General features: G+C 38.7%; 1 protein-coding gene and 1 pseudogene across 3 annotated transcripts in view; both read right to left on the bottom strand.

Annotated features, from left to right (window-relative positions):
- Positions 1 to 21,479, bottom strand: part of LOC101586484 (multidrug resistance protein 1) — a 98,557-nt gene that overhangs the window by 41,856 nt on the left and 35,222 nt on the right. For all 3 annotated transcript variants that reach the window (XM_023713617.1, XM_023713621.1, XM_023713618.1), the window contains 8 exons: positions 11,059 to 11,230; positions 8,654 to 8,767; positions 8,410 to 8,520; positions 8,084 to 8,209; positions 7,776 to 7,979; positions 6,639 to 6,809; positions 1,816 to 1,977; positions 539 to 709 (listed from right to left, as the gene is read on the bottom strand). In XM_023713617.1, the coding sequence (XP_023569385.1) occupies positions 539 to 709; positions 1,816 to 1,977; positions 6,639 to 6,809; positions 7,776 to 7,979; positions 8,084 to 8,209; positions 8,410 to 8,520; positions 8,654 to 8,767; positions 11,059 to 11,230 (1,231 nt within the window). The remainder of the gene's footprint in view (positions 1 to 538; positions 710 to 1,815; positions 1,978 to 6,638; positions 6,810 to 7,775; positions 7,980 to 8,083; positions 8,210 to 8,409; positions 8,521 to 8,653; positions 8,768 to 11,058; positions 11,231 to 21,479) is intronic.
- On the bottom strand, positions 3,865 to 6,357 carry LOC105742009 (annotated as a pseudogene).

Here is a 21,479-nt window from a genome sequence, read left to right as displayed (position 1 = left end):
TCTTCTCTTCTTTTCTTTTCTTTTCTTTTCTTTTCTTCTTTTCTTTTCTTTCTTTTTCTTTTTCTTTTTTTTAAAGTTTTGAAGCATTTTCGGTTCTCTTTCTCTCTCTCTCTCTCTCTCTCTCTCTCTCTCTCTCTCTCTCTCTCTCTCTCTCTCTCTCTCTCTCTCTCTCTCTCCCCCCCTCTCCAGGCTTCTGAGCCCGAAAGCGGCGCAGGCGGCAGCGACCCGGGGCGGAGAGAGCAAGGACAAGGGATTTAAAGGGAAAAAAGAGAAAAAAATTGACTTTCCTAATGGAGGAAGTGAGGGATGGAGAGAGCTCAGTGGCATAAGCACCTGCCTGGTAAGCACAAGGTCCGGAATTTGATCCCCAGTACCACAGAAAAGGAAAAAAAAAAAAAAAGAAAAGAAAAGAAAAAAGATTCAGATTAAATGGGGAATTGAAGAAAGCTTGGAGGGAGAAGGGGATAAAAAGTATGTACTACAAGCATGTACTAATAGAAATACATTAGAAAAATTAGCTCTACATTTTCCTCCATACCAGGGCCTCCTTTATGCTAGGCTTTCTCTCTTGGCCTTGTCCACGCACACTCCTCCGAGTTGATCTTCTTTTTAGACTGGATCCTGAATCTCTTGAAGACATAGCCAAGGCATCAACTTCACCATTGGATTCACAAATTTCATTTTCTAACTCACTATCATTTCCTTGTGTCTAAAACAAATCAAGAAATATGCACAAGCTGGTTAGGCTGTGTTAGTGAATGAAAATTAATTATCAAACATCAGATACAAATGAAATTATAATTTAATTCACTACAGGAAAGTTTGACATTAAACTGTTATTTCTTTTCTAGGGCTGGCCAGATAGCTTAGCAGACTAAAGTGTATACTTAAATAGGTGCAGTGGCCGGGATTCGATTCCCAGTGCGCTGTGCTGCCCCTGCCCCTGGGGCAAGGTAAGACAGAAACTGAGACTGGGAGTGGTGATGCACGTCTGTAATCCCAGCATTTGGCAGGCTGAAAACAGAAGCATCACTATGAATCTGATCTGTGTAGTGAGACCCTGTACTAAAGTAAAAAAAAAAAAAAAAAAAAAAAAAAAAAAAAAAAAGCTATTTATTTATGTATTTATTTTTATTTCTTTTCTGTATGATATCCTGGAAGATGAAAAACAATAAATAAAAATTCCTCCTTGAAGTGCAGAAGGAAAAAGAAAATCTTTCTGTGTGTCTTACCTAGTCAAGTTTGTTGTGTGGGTATTTGGTTCAGTTGAGTTTGCTATGGACCAGGACTAAGAGAAATGTGCTATAGGCCATTATGTAAATTATATCTGAAATTTTCTAGTAGTCACATTTAAAAATGTGAAAAAAGATATAAAGTTAATTTTAATCCTACATTTTATTTGACCTAATATGCCCAAGATATTATTGATAGCCATATTATCATTTCATCATGTAATCAATATTAGAAACCCTTCAATATTTTGCTTTTTTTTTGCAACAAATCCCACTCTGTTATGCATTCTCTACCCTCCTTTCAATTTAGATTCACCCCTAAAATGTTCAGTAGACACATTACTAGAGGTTACTACTGCACTGAGTACTTCTGAACTTATTAATATATTTAAATCAGTTTTATTTAACTCATATCTTTTCAAGAAAAAGTATATGAAACACTGGCATGATGCTGAATTCCCTAGGTCTTTTTCTTTCTTTTTTCGCTTTTCAACAAGTCACATAGCATCTGTTGTTAGCATTAATTGTGTTGTCATTTTATTACCACTGAGCTAATCTAGGAATTTTTCAGAGATTAACAAACCTGCATTGTGACAAGTCTGTAGTAAACACCCTTCTCTTTCATGAGTTCATCATGATTTCCTTTTTCCACAATGACTCCATCATCGAATCCAGCGATGACATCAGCATTCCGAACTGTGGACAAGCGATGAGCTATCACAATGGTGGTCCTGCCTTCTCGGGCCTAAGCAAAGAAAAGCAGAGCTTTTGAATCCATTAGCAAGTCCATGTTCAAGTTATATTACTACATACCAATTATCTAGACATCCTAAAACCATCCTAGTTATGGAAAATAGTATCTAACATTAATAAATGTGTAGTCAATGGTTGACTGTATAAAATGATATTTAATAAATACAAACACAAATATAACATCTATATATTAATAATGTATATTCCTCTAAGGAGAGTACTTCATATCTATCAGTCTAAATTTGCAGTAACTATCAAGGACTTATACAATGTAATAAAATCCTACAGCCCAAGAACTGACTAATGAAAATCAAAACAGGCCAGGCAGCTACATTCATATTTATCAGCTACTGACCAGCCTGAAGAATCCTAACTTCGTGTCCTACAGGACAAACAGGATGATAGAAATAAATAATAGGAACGAGGTTGCACAACATACCCTTCAGCATCACACCGATCCAAACGCAAATGGTAGTTCTGCCAGTTATGAGTTCTAGGATTTTACCCAGATTTCTAATCTCATTTTTAATACCTGTGTGAGGCTTAGTTCTTTCATAAATAAAACAGAAATGATACTAGCACTCATTTTTTTTTAGAATAGTTGAGGAAAGTAAATAAAATTGTTCACACCAAGAACTTATACACAGAAAGTGCTTTTCAAAATTTGTTATAAGGATTAGGGAAAAATTGTGTACTATGTAAATGTCATAAAATGTTCAATCTCATTTTTAGTTTAATACAAAATAGAGGTACATCATCAGAAATTTTTTGAAGTATCTTTAATCTTGGTAACTTTCCCAGTGCTTATGGTTTCTGTCATTCTATATTAAATACACACAGAAACATGCACAGAAGGATCAGGGTCAAGATGAATAAAATGAGATGGGTTAAACTCTGAAAAGAAAAGGAATCCAGGTGCGTGAAATGAGGTGGCACTAGCTACAAAGAGGAGACAGTAGCGGAAGAAGTTCTGGATATTTTTGAGAAAAAAAGGGACATGTGAAACACTCTTCCAAAATTTATTCCCTATGGAAAATTATTTTATATAGAACCTTTTAAATCTGCTGTCATTTATAATTTGGTACATAGTTCTACTGTAGAACAGTAAGAAAAGTTAGTCTAGAGAGACTCCAGGCTGTAGTCACCTAATCTCATTCTTGTCCAGTAGCAAACATCGACACCTCTCAGTTCTCCCAGTTTTTCCCCCTGGAAGATGAGGGGTGCAGCCATGAGCAGGACCCTAGATGGAGCAGTGCTGCATCTGACTGGAATGGCCATGTTTTTGCAAATACAAGTTTCTCTTTATGACCAAATATACTCTTTCAAAAATAAAGAAAAAGGGAGATGGAAGCTGCATGAAATTATTTAGGTATAAAACACTAACTCTAGTACCTTTAACAGGCAATAACAGATTTTTCCCTGTAAAGTTAACACCATCCCCCTGAGCCTCCATACTACGAGCCTTTCAGGAGATATTACCTAAAGGAGAAGAAAAAGTTTAAGTATAGACACGGGCCTAGTCCATGTTTTTTCAAGTCCATGTTCTACAACTGAAGCATTGCATCAGGGACACCCCTGAGGCTATATGTTTTCAAGTTCACATACATGGAACCAGTTTTCCTTTTGAATTTTCTTTCCTCATTCAGAGAAGCCATGCACAGCAGCCACTGATGCTGGGACCTTGAATAGGGCCTTTTCCTACAAGGTCTAGCCAGAGCTGCCCAATGTTTCTCCTTAACGAGAGTTGATGCTGTCATGCTTTGCGGATGGTGAAAAATGGAGAAAATAAAGGCACCTGATACAGGTTTCATGAGATCCACTCAGATTCACTCTGCCAGAATGTCATGTGTCCACCTCAAATGTTGCACAGTCCTGGTATTTAGCTCTCAGTTTTAAGAGCCATTATTGGCATTATCAATACCCTAGACATTGATGCAATAGCAGCTCTGGCAGGGCTTCTCCTGGAGACTGACTTTTCGATGTGAGGCAGCATGTAGGGGTCACAGGCCAGCTGCGGGACATCAGTGCGGTCCTCCTTTTAGCAGGCCAGGCATCCCTGGATAAATACCTTTGCTTCAGGTATACTACTGGCTCTGGTGAGAACTGCACTTCAGTAGCTTTAAGTATAGTATTCTCTTGTAGATTGTCCTGCTGGGACTGGTTGTGATTAACAGAATTTCTTCCATAAAGATACTGGTAGAAGATCCTACTCACTGACCAGACATCAACTTTACTTGAGATCTTTGGTGGTTCTGTCCCAACCTTGAACCACTCTGGTGGTGAGTAATGGTAAGTCCCAGCGACGTTAGCTAACCTTGTGACATTAGCTCCATGCTGTCCACTGAACTGTAACTATCTCTATCCATGGTCTTGGAAACCAAAATCTGTCATATTGCCTGGTTTGAGGTTACAGTGTATGATGGGAAGTTTTATTTCATTTAAGTACTTTAAAGCGTTCACAATCTGCATGATAATAGATCGGGCTTCTTTCTGTGACATGAATTTGTGCTGTTTCAGTAGGAGTCCAGATCATTTCCTGCATGTACTCTAATATTGTACAAAATGAGTCACTGTCCAGTGAAAAAAAATCAGACAGCTTGACTATTCTGGGATGATCTAATTCTTTCTGAGTATGATACTCCCTACATGTGTGCTTCTGGTAATCCTTCTTCTCATCTCCAGTTTTTATTTACCTGGTGAATTTACACAGCTACATATCTTTGCTCTGTTGGATCAAATACTTTGTACACTTGCCTGAAGTCTCCTGTACTCAAAAGATGTATCAATACATAGTCGCCACTGAGCGTTGGATATCTTTAAAATGTGAATTATCTTCATTATGTATCCTTTTATTTCCCTGATGTGTAAATTTCAGACACTTTCTAGCCTTTCCAGTTCAGCCTGGATCTCTGCTTCCTCTTTCTTTGGATGGCCTAATCTGCGTTTGAAGATTTCTCCTTGCTCATGGTTTTCTGCTAATGTTAATATCTCAGTTTCAGCTCACTGGTCTTGTTTTTCTGTTGTTTCTGCTTTTTGGCTGCTGGTAGGCTAGGGGCAGATCCAGGGTCTCTCCTGAGCCCCTCACCCCCGCTGTGGCAGCCATTGCTTACCCAAGTCCCCAGGAGGGGTGGGCAGGGGAAGGTGGCCACTGAGGGTGCAGATCCCCAGGCTCATGTGAAGAGGCAGGCACCTGATGCAGGCTTGGGCGGGGGAGATAAAATTCTTGAAGACATAGCATAAGCAACGATTTTCTTAGCAGAACCCCAATTGCACAAGAAACAACATCAACAATCAACAAATGGGATCATATCAAATTAAACAGCTTCAAGACATTATCTCATTTTGAAATTGTTTCATTGTTTTTATTGTTTCATTCTCAAAACAAAATTTAAAAAAAATCAAAAAATGTTACAGAAAGATAAACTGCAGAAGGAAAAAAAAATTGTGCCAGCCATTCCTTGGTCAGGGGACTAATACCTAGAATAAAGAACTCAAAAACTTAACTCCCCAAAATAAAAAAAAAAGCCATTCGGGGACCAGGGAGATGGCTCAGTAGGATAAGCGCTTGACTGGCAAACGCAAGGATCTGAGTTCAATCCCCGGTTCCGAAAAAAAAAAAAAAAAAAAAGCCATTCAATGTGAATGGTCAACAAATAAATAAAAATATTCAAAGTCTCGGTCCATTAGAGAAATGTAAATTAAAAATACTGAGATTCTTAGTTCAGAAAGAATGGCAACCATCACCAATTCAAATAATAACAAGTGCTGGCAAAGTTGGGGGAATGAGGAGCTCTTATACACTGTGGGTGGGACAGTAATTCACACGATCATTATGGAAATCAGTAGGGAAATTCTCAAATAAGTAAAACTAAAATTTCTATTTGGCCCAGCTACTTCCCTGCTCAGTTATCTTTCTGAGACAGTAAAAGACATCAGATTATAATTTTACATGAATTTCACAGGCATAATTCATAATTCATAATAAATCCTGGATGAGGCTTATTTAGCCATCAATTGAGAAATAGAATTGTGATATTTATATCTAACAGGGTACTCTTTCGCCATGAAGGATGCACGTAAATCATTTATAGGAAAATGGATGCACTTTGAAACCATAATGTTAGATAAAATAAATCAAACACACAAACTTCAAGTATTAGATGGCTTGTCTCAATAGAAACCTAAAATGAAATTAAAGGACAAAATAAAGGATAGGTAATAAAAAATAAGATCTTTTGCAAATTGGAAGGGGACTAAGAGATGTAGGAAAGGGGGAAAGAGGAGAAGGAAAAGGGATGAAAAAGAAATAAAATATGGGATGTACACATCCCAGTGCCCCACAGGAAAAGTCATCATTATGTACTGCCAACATGGTGACAAGAATGAAGATGGAAAGGGGATTGAAGGAGGTGAGAAGGGGAGGAAAGGAGGAAAGGAATTAAAAAAAGACACAAGCTGTGTTGTATATACATATCTATTCTCCAAGATGACTACACTGAAAGTATTGCAAACATGTCCTACCAGTGAAAGAAAATAAAATTGAGAAAAATAATTAACATAGGACGTCTTTGCAGGATGGGTGATGATAAAAATAAGCGGGAAACTAACAGTGAAATTTCCTGGTACTCATGAACCGCTTCTGGACTCACGAACCTTGTCCAGGGCCACTTGAACCACTGCTTCGCTTTCTGTGTCCAGGGCTGACGTGGCCTCGTCCAGCAGCAGGATCTTGGGGTTGCGCACCAGGGCACGTGCGATGGCAATTCTCTGTTTCTGTCCACCGCTTAGCTGGGCCCCTCTCTCTCCAACCAGAGTGTCAAATTTCTATAATATAAAAATTACAAGAGAACTGAGCAACGAATTCAAAGTGGGGAAGTAACCCAATAAAGCACCCAAATCTCAAAGACACCACAATCTGGTTTTTTAAACTCACAATAACTAACTCCAAGTTTTAAATATATGTATCTACACCTAGCTCATAGTTGCAGAGCTCTGAAAACCCTAGAGGCTGTGCACTGCATTGCACTGGGTCAGAGTTCCATGATACTTTGCACTTTTTTTCTTTTTTTTTTTTTTCAAGAAGTATATCTTTTTTATTTTTATTTTTTATTAATGTTATTTTGAAAAAATTGCAATGAGACAGTTTCAAAAGAGGTTGGCAGGAGAGTTACAACAATTAATACATTGCATATTGTTGTCTTTGTAGTAGTCATTCATAGCTCAAGATGCTGACATGATATCTTGTCCAACCACTATTAGTACAGATCTTTCTTCTTATTGAATTAAGAGAAAGTAGCTGTATATCTATCCTATTTTGTATATACAGATACAGAATTGTCCTTCATTGATATCTCCTTTTTATGTTTAGTTTTGTCAGAGATGAGTACTCCATTGCCATCCAAATATGGTAGGTGCATGAATTCAGCAAAATATTCCAATATAGTCCAGTAGTCTACAATAGTAGTGGGTTATCCACAGGACTGGCAATGTCTGCATCTGTTGACTTGAGCCTTCCACAGCTCTGCCTATTAACATGGCTTCACTTTTTATACCTCTTTTCTACACTTTTTTGCTGGATGGATAAGACCAAGATAAAGCAAGACCTATATAACATAAAATGTAACTTTTGTATCTGACACGGTCAGTCAAGTCCCTTCAGGACTTATCCCGAAACCCTGTACCGCACTTTGTAGTTGCTTTGTCAGTGTCAGCCATGTGGATGAGTCATGGCCATTGCTTGACCAATTTGCTCTCTGCACTTCTGACTGACACAGAACAGGGACCACTCACTTGAGGCAGTTTCATGACGAAGTCATAAGCATTGGCTTCCTTGACCGCTTTCTCAATCTCCTCCATGGTGACATCTTCACGACCATAGCGGATGTTTTCAGCTATTGTGGTGGCAAACAGCACAGGTTCCTGACTCACCACACCTATAATTTCCCGCAGATACTTTACATTGAGGGTCCGGATGTCCAAGCCATCAATACAGACCTGAAACGAAAAATAAGCGTAACCTTCACACACTTGTGGCTGAGACAGCACAGCGTGAGCAGGATCTACCACAGTAACCACCGAGGGGCACGTGTGCAGCTCACCTCACCCTCGCTGGGGTCATACAGTCTCTGTATCAGCTGCACGGTTGTGCTTTTCCCACAGCCACTGTTCCCGACCAGGGCCACTGTCTGCCCACTCTGCACCTGCAGGTTGAGTCCTTTCAAGACCTGGAGAGACCAGTGAGAAATGCATATTAACACACACACACACACACACACACACACACACAGAGCACACAGCATGTATGAACTGACAGTGCAATATTAGTCTTAAATAAACATGGGCTTTTTCTGTTTTTACACTCAGGGGAAGTGTCCAAAACCCTCCAACAGATTGTTTAACCATCAGTTAATCATTGATCACTTACCTTAACTTCCTTTCTAGAGGGGTACCTGAAGTGAACATTTCTGAATTCCAAATTCCCCTTAATATTGTCTGGTTTGTGTCCGTGGGTCGAGAAGCTGTTGATATTTGGATTCTAAAGAAAATAAAATATTAGGAAGTGATGAGGTCACCACAAACACTTTGTAGTGATAGGTGGTGGAAATAAAGTGACAATAAAATTGACTCTTAAAATCCTTCATGGGGTAAGTCGGTTGGCTCAGACTTACATTATCAATTATTCGGAAAATTTCATAAGCTGCTCCTCTTGCATTTGCAAATGCTTCAATCTGTGGAGAAGCCTGTCCCACACTAAAAGCCCCAATTAATACTGAGAAGAAGACCTGAGGAAAGAAAGAAAAAAGAAGACCTGAGAAAAGAAAGAAAAACAACACAGGTATATAATGTTTACTCTCAGTTTTTCAATACCTCCTTTTTTCCAACATGACTAGTTCCATTTTAAAATCGTAGGAAACATAAGCATAGTGGATATTAAAATTTTTTTATTTATAAATGAGAGTAAATTTCATATGTATCATTGCAAAGTGTCAGGTGAGATGATAGATGCCAATCAACTAGATTTACCACTCTCCATTTTATACATATATCAAAACATCACATTATGTTCAGTTATTAATCTTCAAAAGAAAATAGTAAGAATAATTTTATTTAGTAGAATTAGCATGCAGAATTAATGCTACTTGCTCAGTGGAGTGACAGTGTAAGTGCTACTTGACCACAAAACAACTCTGCATTTCAGTGGTTATGAATTTTAATTTATGTATCTGTGTATTCAAAGTGGTTAGGATAGATATATAGTTGCATTCTCTTAATGAATAGAATGATTTGTTCTAATGAATAGAATGATTTGTTCTAATGGTTAGGATCTCAAGTCCGCATCTTGTACAGCAATTAACCACTAAGAAGAATATATGCAGTGTATTATTTGTTGAAACTGTACATCCGATTTGATTTGAAACGGTCTCATTGCTATCTGTTTATCAATAAAATTTTGGAAAAAAAAAAGAATTTTAATTTAGATCATCAGGAGGTTATAATGCAAAGGAAAGACTTGATTTTGCTTGTATGCAAGGTCGGCATGAACTAAGGGCCCTATTCATGCTTTGACAAGTCACACAGGTATTACAGTGCCCAGGGCTACATACTGAAGGATTGTTGCTGAGCAGTTCTGTATTCACCATTTCAATTACTCCTTCTAGCAGCGCTAAATGTTAGGCCACATGTTTCCTGACACTTCGTTTTGCCCTAAGAGGAAACAGGCTGAAGGGTTTAGTATGTAGCACGGCTGGACATTGAATCAGGCCCATCAAATCCTGTACTCACTACACTGAATGTCTCCAGTTTTTGAAGCACATGTTCCTCAAGGAATAGTGGTTGAAACCCCTTCCCTAGAACTGGGGATGTGGCTCAGTGGTAGGAGGGCTTACCTAAGGTGGCTGAGGCCTCCTGTTCAAGCCCCAGTACCATCAAAATAGAATGAAATAAATGAACTACTTCTGTAGGTTATAACTGAAGAGTATAATCTCTAACTGCATGCATCATAACGTTAGTATCTCAAGAAAACTTATAGGAAGAAATCCATCCTAACTGAACAGCCTCAGAAATTGAAAAAAAAACAATAGCTTGAAAACATGAGAGACGATTATTACATTCATATTAAAAATCACAATCCTGAGAAATAGAATTGTGTTCAGGGACTCACAAAATATGGTCCCTCATTAACCTGTTACATTAGCGTATGGTGTAAGGAAAAGAGACAGCGGCTCCGCTCACAGATGGAAATATCTCCTGGCTTGAACATTATTTCACTGTCTTTAAACAAAAGCAGTGACATCAGATGGCAAAGTTCTGTATTAAAGAAAATGTCCAAATACAATTTCCTTTTATAAAGACTGCGAATTTACACCTCCACAATATTGTGAACTGAATCAGTCAACATGCAAAGGAATGAAAAGTAAATTAAAGTCTATATTTTGGCATTTGTTGTTATAAACAGGAAACTGAAAAATCAACGTGGAGCACTTAGCAGCTGGGCATAGTGGTGCATGCATGTAATCCTAGCACTCAGGAGGTTGAGGCAGGAGGACTGCTATGAATTGTACATAGTGAGTTAAAGGCCAAGCTGAACTACATAGTGAGACTCTGTCTCAAACACATACACACACACACACACACACACTCAGTGGAGCACTTAGTGTCAGTTTGTAAAAAATAATCATCAAATCAAAGTTCATACTCCAGAAATCAATAATGTTAGTGCTGTTTACTTAAAGAAGTAATTCTGCAAGACATCTTCAGGAAAGACAACCAAATCGCTAGTTAGATGCAGGTACTGTAATTTCCTTCCTATTTTGTAACCTAACAATACATGTGCGTAGCATTCAACACATCTCTTTATTTATTTATTTATTTATTTATTTATTTACTTATTTAGGTGCTACCAGGGATTGAACTCAGGGCCTTGAGCTCACCAGGCAGGTGATTCTGCCACTTAATTATCTCCTTGGCACTCAACACTTGTTCAAAACATATTCTTCTGTCAGGCCAACAACCACTGTTTCACTAGCATTCATGACAATGGCTCATTCCTACTTACACGTCACATGTCACTTACAGTGAGAACTTGTCCAATGGTATATTCATTTGAGAGGACCAAGGTGGTGCCATACCAGAAGGCCAGAGCATAAGATGCGTAGATCAGCAAGAAAGCTGCTCCCATGGAGATGTTGGCTGTGATAGCTTTCTTTATCCCAAGTTTTTTAGCATCTTCTAAATTTTTATTATACCTGGGAAACAAAACAAAAAATATCACATATCCCTATAAAGCTCAGAACAAATATTTCAGGGTACAATGATGGCACTGAGCAGCTACCACATTCTGAGCTCTATGGTAGAGATGCATTTTACCTTTCAGCTGTACAGAGACACTGCACTATTACTATCTTGTTTTCTGTTTGTGGAAGAGTAAACAAAGGTCAGTGGGGGCAATTTATTTGTGAGGGAGTCTTCCAAAAGCTTCTTTACTGTCTTCAGCAAGAATGAAATAACAGAAGCAACATTCAGCAAACTTCTACAACATGTACTGTTTCATATACAGGGGAATATTTGTCTCTAGCTCTTCAAGGTCAGGGAGGACTCAGGACATAAGAAAACCGGTACTGCAACATCCTGTAACTCAGTGGTATCCCAAATTTTCTGTTCAAGAGGATTATGGGGCCACAGAGGAAAGTGATCAATGATGAAGAGTGTGCCTAAGGAGAATCACATGGAGAGAAAACATTCTCTTACACTTTCACAGAGAGCAAATTGGTCAAGAAATGGCTGTGACTCATCCGCATGGCAGACACGGACAGATCTACAAACCGCTGTACATGGTTTCAGGGTAAATCCTGAGGAGATTTGACTGACCTTGTCAGATATAAAAGTTGCATTTTTTGTTATATAGATCTTGCTTTATCTTAATCTTAACCATCCAGCAGCAAAGTATAAACACGAGGTATAAAAAGTAAAGCCATATTAATATGCTGAGCTGTAAAAGGCTCTAGTCAACAACTTTTGACATTGCCAGTTCCCAGGATAACCCACTACTATGATGGACTACTAGACTATATTGGATTGTTTTGCTGAATTCATGACCTACAATATTTGAATGGCAGTGGAATACTCATCTCTGACAAAAATAAACAAAAAGGGGGGATATGAATGAAAGACCACTTTGTAGTGAAAAAACATATATATCTATATATACAAAATAGGATAGATATACAGCTACTTTCTCAGTTCAATGAGAAGAAAGTTTTGTATGAATAGTGTTTAGACAAGATATCATGGCCAGGGAGGTGCCTCAGTGGAATAAGTGCTTTCCTGGCAAGCGCAAGGGCCTGAGTTCAATCCCTGGCTCCGCAAAAAAAAAAAAAAAAAAAAAAAAGACAAGACAAGATATCATGTCTGCATCTTGTACTATGAACAACTACTGCAAAGACAATAACACACAATGTATTAATTATTGTAGCTATCCTATTAACCTGTTTTGAAACTGTCTCACTGCTATTTCTTTCTGAATAAAATAAATTTTTTAAAAAAGGAATACAAAGACACAAAAATAAATCTTCTCTTCAAAAATTATCTTCTCTACAAAATTTCCATGCTGGGTCAAACGAGATCTCTACTTCTAGTTTTCTGAGGAGTCTGCACAGTGATTTCCATAGTGCTTGCACCAGTCTACATCCCTGCCAACAGTGTAGAAGGATTCCTTTTCCTCATAGCACCGCCAGCATTTGTTAATGGCTGATTTCTTGCTAACAGCCATTCTTACTGGGTGAGATGAAATCTCAGTATTATTTTAATTTGCATCTCTTGAATAATCAATGATGTTGAACATTTTTTCATAAATTTACTTGCTAGTTGTATTTCTTCATCTGAGAAGTGGATATTTGCCTCAGCTGACTATTTTTGGATTGGGTCTTTGAATTTGGTGGGTCTCATTTTTTCAATTTTTTAATGTTCTAGATTTAAGTTCTTTATCTGAGGGACAGTTGGCTATTTTTTTCTCCCTCTATGGGTTGTTTTTTCACTTTGTTGGTGATTTCTTTTGATATGAAGAAGCTTTTTAATATGATGAGACTTAGCTTTGTTGATTCTTTGAAGTATTTTTCATGCAGTTCGGTTTTTGTTCATGAACTCTACTTCTCCCTATGTACAAGATTTCTACCTACTTTCCCTTTCATCCAGTAGATTTAGTGTTTTGATTTTAATATTAAATCTTTGATCCATCTTGACTGTAGTTTAGTGCATGGTGACAGAGATGGGTCTAATTTTACTCCTTGGCATGGAGAGAGACAATTTTTCCAGAAATATTTATTTAAAAAGCTATCTTTCTTCCAATAAACATATTTTTTTCTCCATAATTTTATTGAGAAACAAATAGCAGTGAGACAGTTTCAAATCAAATTAGTAGGACAGTTTCAGTAATTAACACATTGCATACTCTCTTCCTAGTGGTTATTTGTTGTACAAGATGCAGACATGATATCCTATTTACTAACATTATTAGAAGAAATCCCTCTATTCGTTAAGAGAATGTAACTATATATCTATCCTAACCATTTTGAATACACAGATACAAAATGGACATTCATCTGTATCCCCTTTTTGTTTAGTTCCATCATTTGAATATTATAGGTGTGTAAACTCAGCAAAATATTCCAAGAGTCCAGTAGTCCATAATAGTGTTGGGTCTTCCGCTTGACTGGCAGTGTCAGAAACTGTTGACCTGAGTCCCTTACAGCTCAACACAACACCATGGCTTTACTTCTTATATTTCATTTTTATACTTTTCTGCTGGATGGTTAAGACCAAGATAAAGCAAGACCTATGTGACAAGAGTTGTAGCTTTTGGGTCTGATAAGGTCAGTGAAATCCCTTCAGGATTTATCCTGATATCCTGTACCTCAGATTGTTTGTCAGTGTCATCCATGTAGATGAATCACAGCCATTGCTTAGCCAATGTGTTCTCTGTGAAAGCCTGAGAATGTTTTCTCTCCATGTGACTCTCCTTAGGCACACTCATTGATCACTTTTCTCTTTGGCCCCATAATCTCCTTGATCAGAAAATTTGGGACACAACTGAGTTACATGTCATTAAGTACAAGTTCTCACATGTCCTGAGTCTTAATTTTGGACACTTTGTCAAAAATAAGGTGGCTCAGTGTGGTTTTGTGTGTGTATGCATCTTCTAATCTGTTCTACTGGTGCTCAAGTCTATTTTTATTTTTTTCTTTTCTTTTCGCCAGTGAGTGCTGATTTTATGACAGTATCTTTGTAGAATAACTCAAGACAGATGCAACCACTGTGGAAATCAGTGTGGAGATTCCTCAAAAGACCAGGATTAGAAGCTCTAGCTAGTTCCACTCTGTTTTTTTTCCCCAGAAGAATTAAAAACATCATGTCCCAGCAATATATGCACACTCATGTTTATAGCAGCACAATTTGTAAACAACCCCAATGACCATCAGCCAAACCATGGATTAAAAGGATGTGGTATTTTTATACAGTGGAGGACTTCTCAGCTATAAAGTATGATAAACTTGAGATATTTATAGGGAAATGATTGCAACTTGAGACCATATTCGTAAGTGAAATAAATCAGACTTCCACATGTAAGCATCATACTGTCTCCCTAGTGTAAAAAGCTGAAGGAGTAAATAGGATTCATTATATACAACAGATGCTGTGAAATGAGAAGAAACTTTTCAAAAGGAAAGAGAAACTGGGATGGGGAGAAAGGGAAAAGAAGGAAGGGAAAATTATACCTATCTGTGTGATAGTTCAGATATTTTATTTTTATTTTTTTAATATTTATTTATTTTGTATTTCATATTTTAGGGAAGGGTCTACAGGGTGTTCAGGATCTCACTACTAGATCGGACTCATAGTGATCCACCTGCTTACAGGCCTCCCAAAAATTGGGATTACAGGCATATGCCACCACACCCAGTCTCAATCTCAGTCTCAGCGTGCCCTGGGAGCAGGCTAGGGGATGAAACCTCAGCCCCTGTGCCTGCTTGCAGGCACTTTAATCTGCTGAGCTATTTGACCAGCCCAGTGAAGATATTTATACTACTAATTGCTATTAGTTCATTTTAAAAGGTCTGTGCTTATATTGTTTAATCAATTTTTCATGTCCATATCTTACAATATGAGCAAGTACTTTGAAGATAGTATTCAATGTAGTAACCACTGTTACTCTCCTATAATCTTGTTTTGAAATTTCGTGTCATTGTTTTCTTTCTTTAAAATAAAATACAGAGAAGTACAGATATACTAAGCTGACAAATGCAGCATGAATTCTAAATCTGTCTTTTCCAGTCTCCAAGCTAGTATCTGGCAAGAAAGTGCTAATTTTTCAAGTCATGGACTCAATCCAGCAGAGCACTGGGTGCCTAGCACCAAGTGGCCTGAAAGAGTTTATAAGCTTCATTAAGCCAGAGAGAATATTCCTTGTTTACACTGAGGCCAATATATTTGTCAAACTCCAAGGATAATATAAGGTGTCTTGCGTTTTTGTTATATTTATGTCATAATAAGGAAATGTTACATCTAAAAGCTGCTAGAAAAAAATTTCTCCTCCTCTTCCTCTTCTTCTTCTTCTCCTTCTCCTCCTCCTCCTTCTTCTCTTCCTCCTCCTCCTCTTCCTCCTCTTCCTCCTCCTCCTCCACCTCTTCCTCCTCCTTCTTCTCCTCTTCTTCCTCCTCCTTTTCCTCCTCTTCCTCCTCCTCCTTCTGCTCTTCTTCCTCCTCCTCTTCTTTCTTCTCCTTCTCTTCCTCCTCTTCCTTCTCCTCCTCCACCTCTTCCTGCTCCTCCTTCTTCCTCCTCCTTCTCCTTTTCTTCCTCCTCCTCCTCTTCTTCCTTCTCCTTCTCCTCCTCCACCACCTCCTCTTCCTCTTCCTCTTCCTTCTTCTCCTCTTCTTCCTCCTCCTTCTCCTCTTCTTCCTCTTCCTCTTCCTCCTTCTCCTCCTCCTCTTCCACCTCCTCCTCCTCCTTTCCTTTCTCCTCCTCCTTCTCCTCCTTCTCCTTCTTTTCCTTCTTTTTTTGTACAGGGTCTCACTCAGACTCCTAGTGATCCTCCTGTTTTCAGCCTCCCTAGTGCTGGGATTACAGGCGGGTGCCACCACACCTGGACTCCATCACCATCTCAGCTCCCCCTGGGGGCGGGGCCAGCACGGCATGTGGTACCAGTCCCTGCACTTGCCTAAGCAGGTGCTCAGTCTGCTGAACTATCTCGCCAACCCCATGCTTCTTTAAGTCACTATATAATGATGATACAGTCACAATATTGAACACAAAGAAGTCATTGAAATTTCTGAACCTTAAGGAAACTTTGGGGACAGCCTGATCTTTGTCCCTCTGGGGCTACTGGAAGGACCCACAGTGACATTATATGTGCAAGAGCACTTGCAGAGTGTTCAAATCCTATGTAATATTTTTCCTTAAATGAGCTGTACAATTGCTCTCATTTCCTTGGTTATGTATTTTAAGAATTCCTCACCTACAGTGAATATCTGGCTTAGCTGGTACATAACAGTCCATAATTACTTACTAATATTTCTGTTTTATCCTTTCTCAATACTGCCTAAGTTCCCAACTTTTGTCCTACAATGGCTGGCCAGTACTGAGCTAAGGGGCTCCTGTGTTTTTGGTCTCAGCCACCCAAGTTCTTTAGCTCCAAGGGCTGAAAAAAATAAAATTTTCAGCTCTTTCACAACCCTGTAACCTGATCATAGCACACAGGTCATGGAAGACACTCATAAAGGTATTTTAGAGCAAACATGAATTCCACGAAAGGGAGCAAAAATAAGCAAGTATCGAACAAACAAAAAGAAACAACATGCATAGAAAGATGTGTCTACCAGTACATCTTTTGTTGGTTCTAATGATTCAGGTCCCAAATGAAAATTTAAGTACTGATAAACCTTCAAAGAGTAGAGAACTTCTGATGCTTACACTAAAGGAGATATAATCCTGCAACTTTACCTTCATTTAAAAGGTACAGACCATCCCACTCAAGAAGAGAGAATGGAGATAAGATAATGGCTTGGTGTTCAGGTAAAAGAAAGCTTCACAAATATAGAGCCAAGGTAAAATTACTAGAGATATAGAAAACACTGTAATTGAGGCTTGAATCTGTCTTCATTCTCTTAATCAAAATTCCCTGAAGAATCTAGGAATTGACTAGCACATAGGAGCTCCAAATTGCTAAAATCGAAGAACTTAAATTGACAGACATTTCATACTTTGGAGTTTTGATATACTAGATATATACTGTATTAATATTACATCTGATTATTATTATTATTTTTTGCATATCCACGCTACTCAATCTCCAGCAGAATTGAAACTACCTCCTAGGTAAGCGCACATTTCCTGGCATTTATGACTATGTTTTAAAAACTAGTTATTTTATCACAATCACAAAAGTATAGGGCCGGGGAGATAGCTCAGTAGAATAAATGCCTGCCTGGCAAGCTCAGGGTCCTGAGTTCAATCCCTGGTACTGCAAAAAACAAAACAAAACAACAGCAGCAACAACAAAAAAATCCTACCCACAAAAGCATATCATGTGAAATTTATGTGGCAATCCTGTCTCCCTGAAAATGAAATCTAAATAGAACTTACAATGATAAAAGATAAAAGTTCCCAACTTGCCACTTCCTATCGTGGACTATTATTAAGAAAGATGTTTCAGTAGAAAGCGTGCGTGCAAATCACACATGTGCCCCCATCTAGGAGTTGAGATGAGGTACAAAGTAGCACTTGGCATAAATTGTACACAACTGCTCAGGAACTGTAATGTTTCTGATCATCTTCTGTCATATATTGGGTACCATGGGTGCTTACCAGGACAGATGAGCAAACCACTTCACTGATACGATGCTGTCCTGTGAAGTCAGTGGAAAGATTTACACAGGAAGAACAAACAACAGGAAGTAATTATTTAGATTCCATAAAAGATAAATGAAAATAAGAGTGCAGAGGAAGAGGAAAGCATAAGTACTCCTTCTACACAGGCTTCCTGCTTTGCTTTTTAATAAAAATGTCACTCATATAAAAACAGATTTTAAAATCACACACGTATCAGAAGCTTTAGTGTGAAAATAAAAATTAAAGGGGAAGTTTCAAAAATGGGCTGATTAATACATCAAAAACATCAGTATTTTAAAAATATTATTCTTCTTAACTATTATGAAAACTATTTTAGGTAAGCAAGGAAATAGATATTAATGTATAAACGTATTTGTAAAACACATAGGATAAAAGACAAATACTTTTTTGTATTTGTCTTTTATCCTATGTAAGGATAAAAATTAAGTAAAGAAAAATCACTCTAACTATTAAATCCATTTACAATTCTGGTAAAATTCCCATAATCAGAGAGCCAACTTCCTCCTGGCTGTTTTTTGAAGAGGAATTCAGACTAAGACTTTGCTTGTACATGTGGACGCAGAGAAGGGAGTGTAAAGCAAACCGAAGGATTATTTCTCAACAAGAAAAGTCTTCCAAATTAAGCTTCCAAATTTAACCTCGAAGATGATTCCTTCACCTGCCTGCTGCCTCTATTCTTGGTCAGGCTGCCACCATTCCTAACAGGGGATGGATCTGGACTGGCCGCCATTGCTCTCACCAACCCTACATCTGACTGGTCTAATTGATTTCCTGGAGACTTTCCAGACAGGGAGATAGCCATTCCTCTGTTTCTGTTTGTTTGTTTGTTTTGCTTTTTTTTTTTTTTGCGAAACCTAGGATTGACTTCAAGCCCTTGTGCTTGCCAGGGAAGTGCTTATTCCACTGAGCCATCTCTCTGCCCCTAATTCCTCTGTTTGATACCTTCATCCACTTCCCTAAAACTAAAACTCTTAACTCTTCACCATGGCCCACAACTCCCCACAGTCTGGTTCAAGCAATGACATTCTACACCTGCTTACTGGGACCTATCTGTATCTTTTTTTTTTTAAACATTTATTTATTTATGTGTGTGTGTGTGTGTGTGGCCAGCTCAGCCCACCAGGGGGCGGGGCTGGGTGGCATGTGGTACTGGGGGATCGAACCGTGGTCCCTGTGCTTTGCCAAGCTTGTTCCAAGTAGGTGCTTTAGACCACTGAGCCATCTCACCAGCCTCCTATCTGTATCTTTCTCCTCCTTGCCCTCTTTTTTTTTAATTTTTTTTTTTTTTCCGGAACCTGGGACTGAACTCAGGCCCTTGTGCTTGCCAGGGAAGCACTTATTCTCCTGAGCCATCTCCCTGTCCCTCTTTCTCCTCCTCTCATCACAATTTCAGCTCCATGAAACCATGATCTTTCTGTGCTGACATGTTGGTGTGGTTATTAAGTAAGACTTCCCAAAGAAAAAAATGTAAAGCAATAGTAAAAACTATAGGAAGAATCTAATTGGAACATAGATACTGCCTGCCATACAACTAAGCTACCAATTTAGATACCACACGCTATCTTTCTGGGTATGAAATGTAGTATATAAACAAATGAAGATATTAAACACATGCAGAGTGCTAAATAGAATTCTAAGGGAACTACTAAGGTAAGAATTGGGATGGTTTCAGACATGGCTCTGTAAGCACTTGAGAAGCCCAACCGTATATTCAGTTCTTGTTACACACCATCTTCTTTCCAGAAGTGATCATTATTCTGACTTATAAGTAAATATTTCCTTGTTTCCTTTATAGTTTTACCACATTATGTATGGTCTCCTATACAGCACAGCTTAGATTCTTTCGTCTGCAAAAAGTGTATGTATGTTTATAATGTTATAGTACATATTGTCATGGTGCATGTTAAGTTGCAAAGAAAGCTTCTTGACCCTAGAATTTATTTATTTATTTAGTTAGTTATTTTGTATTTTTCAGAAGGGTCTACAAGGTGCTCAGGGTCTAACTATTAGATCAGATTCATAGTGACCCGCCTATTTACAGCCTTCCAAGAGCTGGAATTACAGGCACGTACCACCATGCCCAGTCTCAATTGCCTTCTCAGGGTGTCCCAGGGGTGGGGCCAGCATGGCAAGGCTGGGGATCGAATCCCCTAGCCCCTGAGCCTTCTTGCAAATGCTTTAATCCACTGAGCTATTTGGCCAGTCCTCTAGAAATTATTGAACCTAATAAATGCTACAAAATTCAATATATTACAATTTACCCTCTTGGAAATCTAAAAAAAGGAAACATAAGGATTAAGCAGTATATACTAAAAAAGATTGAACTCTTCTGAAATGTGTTTTTAGTTCTATTTTTAATCTTACAAATCAAGGAGCATATCTCAGCTAAATGAGGTTCTGGGCAAGGAAAAAATTGGTCCAAGATGAAACTGATCCTAGACCCAGCCTAGCCCAGATCCGGTGACTGTGTGGGACAGCTTCCGCCAGTGGGATGGATTGTGGGCCCCAGCCCAGGCACAGCGTGAGTGAGACCTTCTTCCACCCACTTGGGATGCCCCCCCACCACTCAGCACCTCCCCACCCGCCCTCGGAGTAGGAATTTCTGCCTCCTCCCCGGAACACCCAGACCCAGTCCTAGCCCAGACATAGTGAGAGTGTGGGAAAGCTGCCTCTCCCCCCTACTCCACCTTGTCCCCTCCAGGCTCAGCTCAGGCCTGGCTTACATGCCTGGGGTGTAACCCTGCAGCTACAATCCCTGCAGAGAGTGTAGAGGATATAACCATGCAGCTAGTCCAGGAGAAGAACATCTTGCCACCGGAGCACAAAAGGTTCACCCTCAAGGGCAGCAGCAGCAGCAAGGAGCTGACCACAGCAGCCAGACCCAAGCCAGGAACAGGTGGCTAAATAAAAACTTTGTAGATCTGCACCTGAACTTAAGTATGTGCTAAGGTTATAACTACAACGAAGACCTACAACAAAGATCAAAAGATAATGCTACACAAACTGATGAGAAGGAACAAAATGCAACCTCAGAACCCAACCCCACCCTGAAAAAGTACAGAGGACACAAACACAGAACAAATTGGGAATCACACAGCTGAAAGCGATGAATCAACGGCTTCTGAAATAAAGAAACAGCTGCAGAAAGATATAGAGGACCTCAGAATGGAAATAAAAAAAGAAATCCCTGAATTAATAACATCTGCACTAAAGAATGGAGGAAACCCAATGCCCACCCAGAACAAGTGCAGAGGACACTAGCTCAGCTCAAATGCATGAATTAATAGCGTCGATAGTAAATAAGCAACAGCAGAAGGATATAGAGGAAATCAGAGCGCAATTCTTTTCTGAAATAAAAAAAGAATTCTCAGAACTCATGGCATGTGAAGTAGACAAGCAACTACAGAAACATAGGCAGGAAACCCAATCTGAAAAAAACACTGCAGTAAAAGAATTTATAACTGCTTCTAAAGAAGACATTGAAAAAAAAATAGAGGAGATTAGAAAAATGACAGATTCCTTGAATGAACACTTCAGGAAAGAAATAGATCGCATGAAGCAGAGTCAAAGAGATATAGAGGAAATTAAAATCTC

This window comes from Octodon degus, unplaced genomic scaffold, assembly GCF_000260255.1.
Source record: "Octodon degus isolate 3935 unplaced genomic scaffold, OctDeg1.0 scaffold00032, whole genome shotgun sequence".
NCBI classification, from domain to species: Eukaryota; Metazoa; Chordata; class Mammalia; order Rodentia; family Octodontidae; genus Octodon; species Octodon degus.
This window is presented reverse-complemented; position numbering and strand designations above follow the sequence as displayed.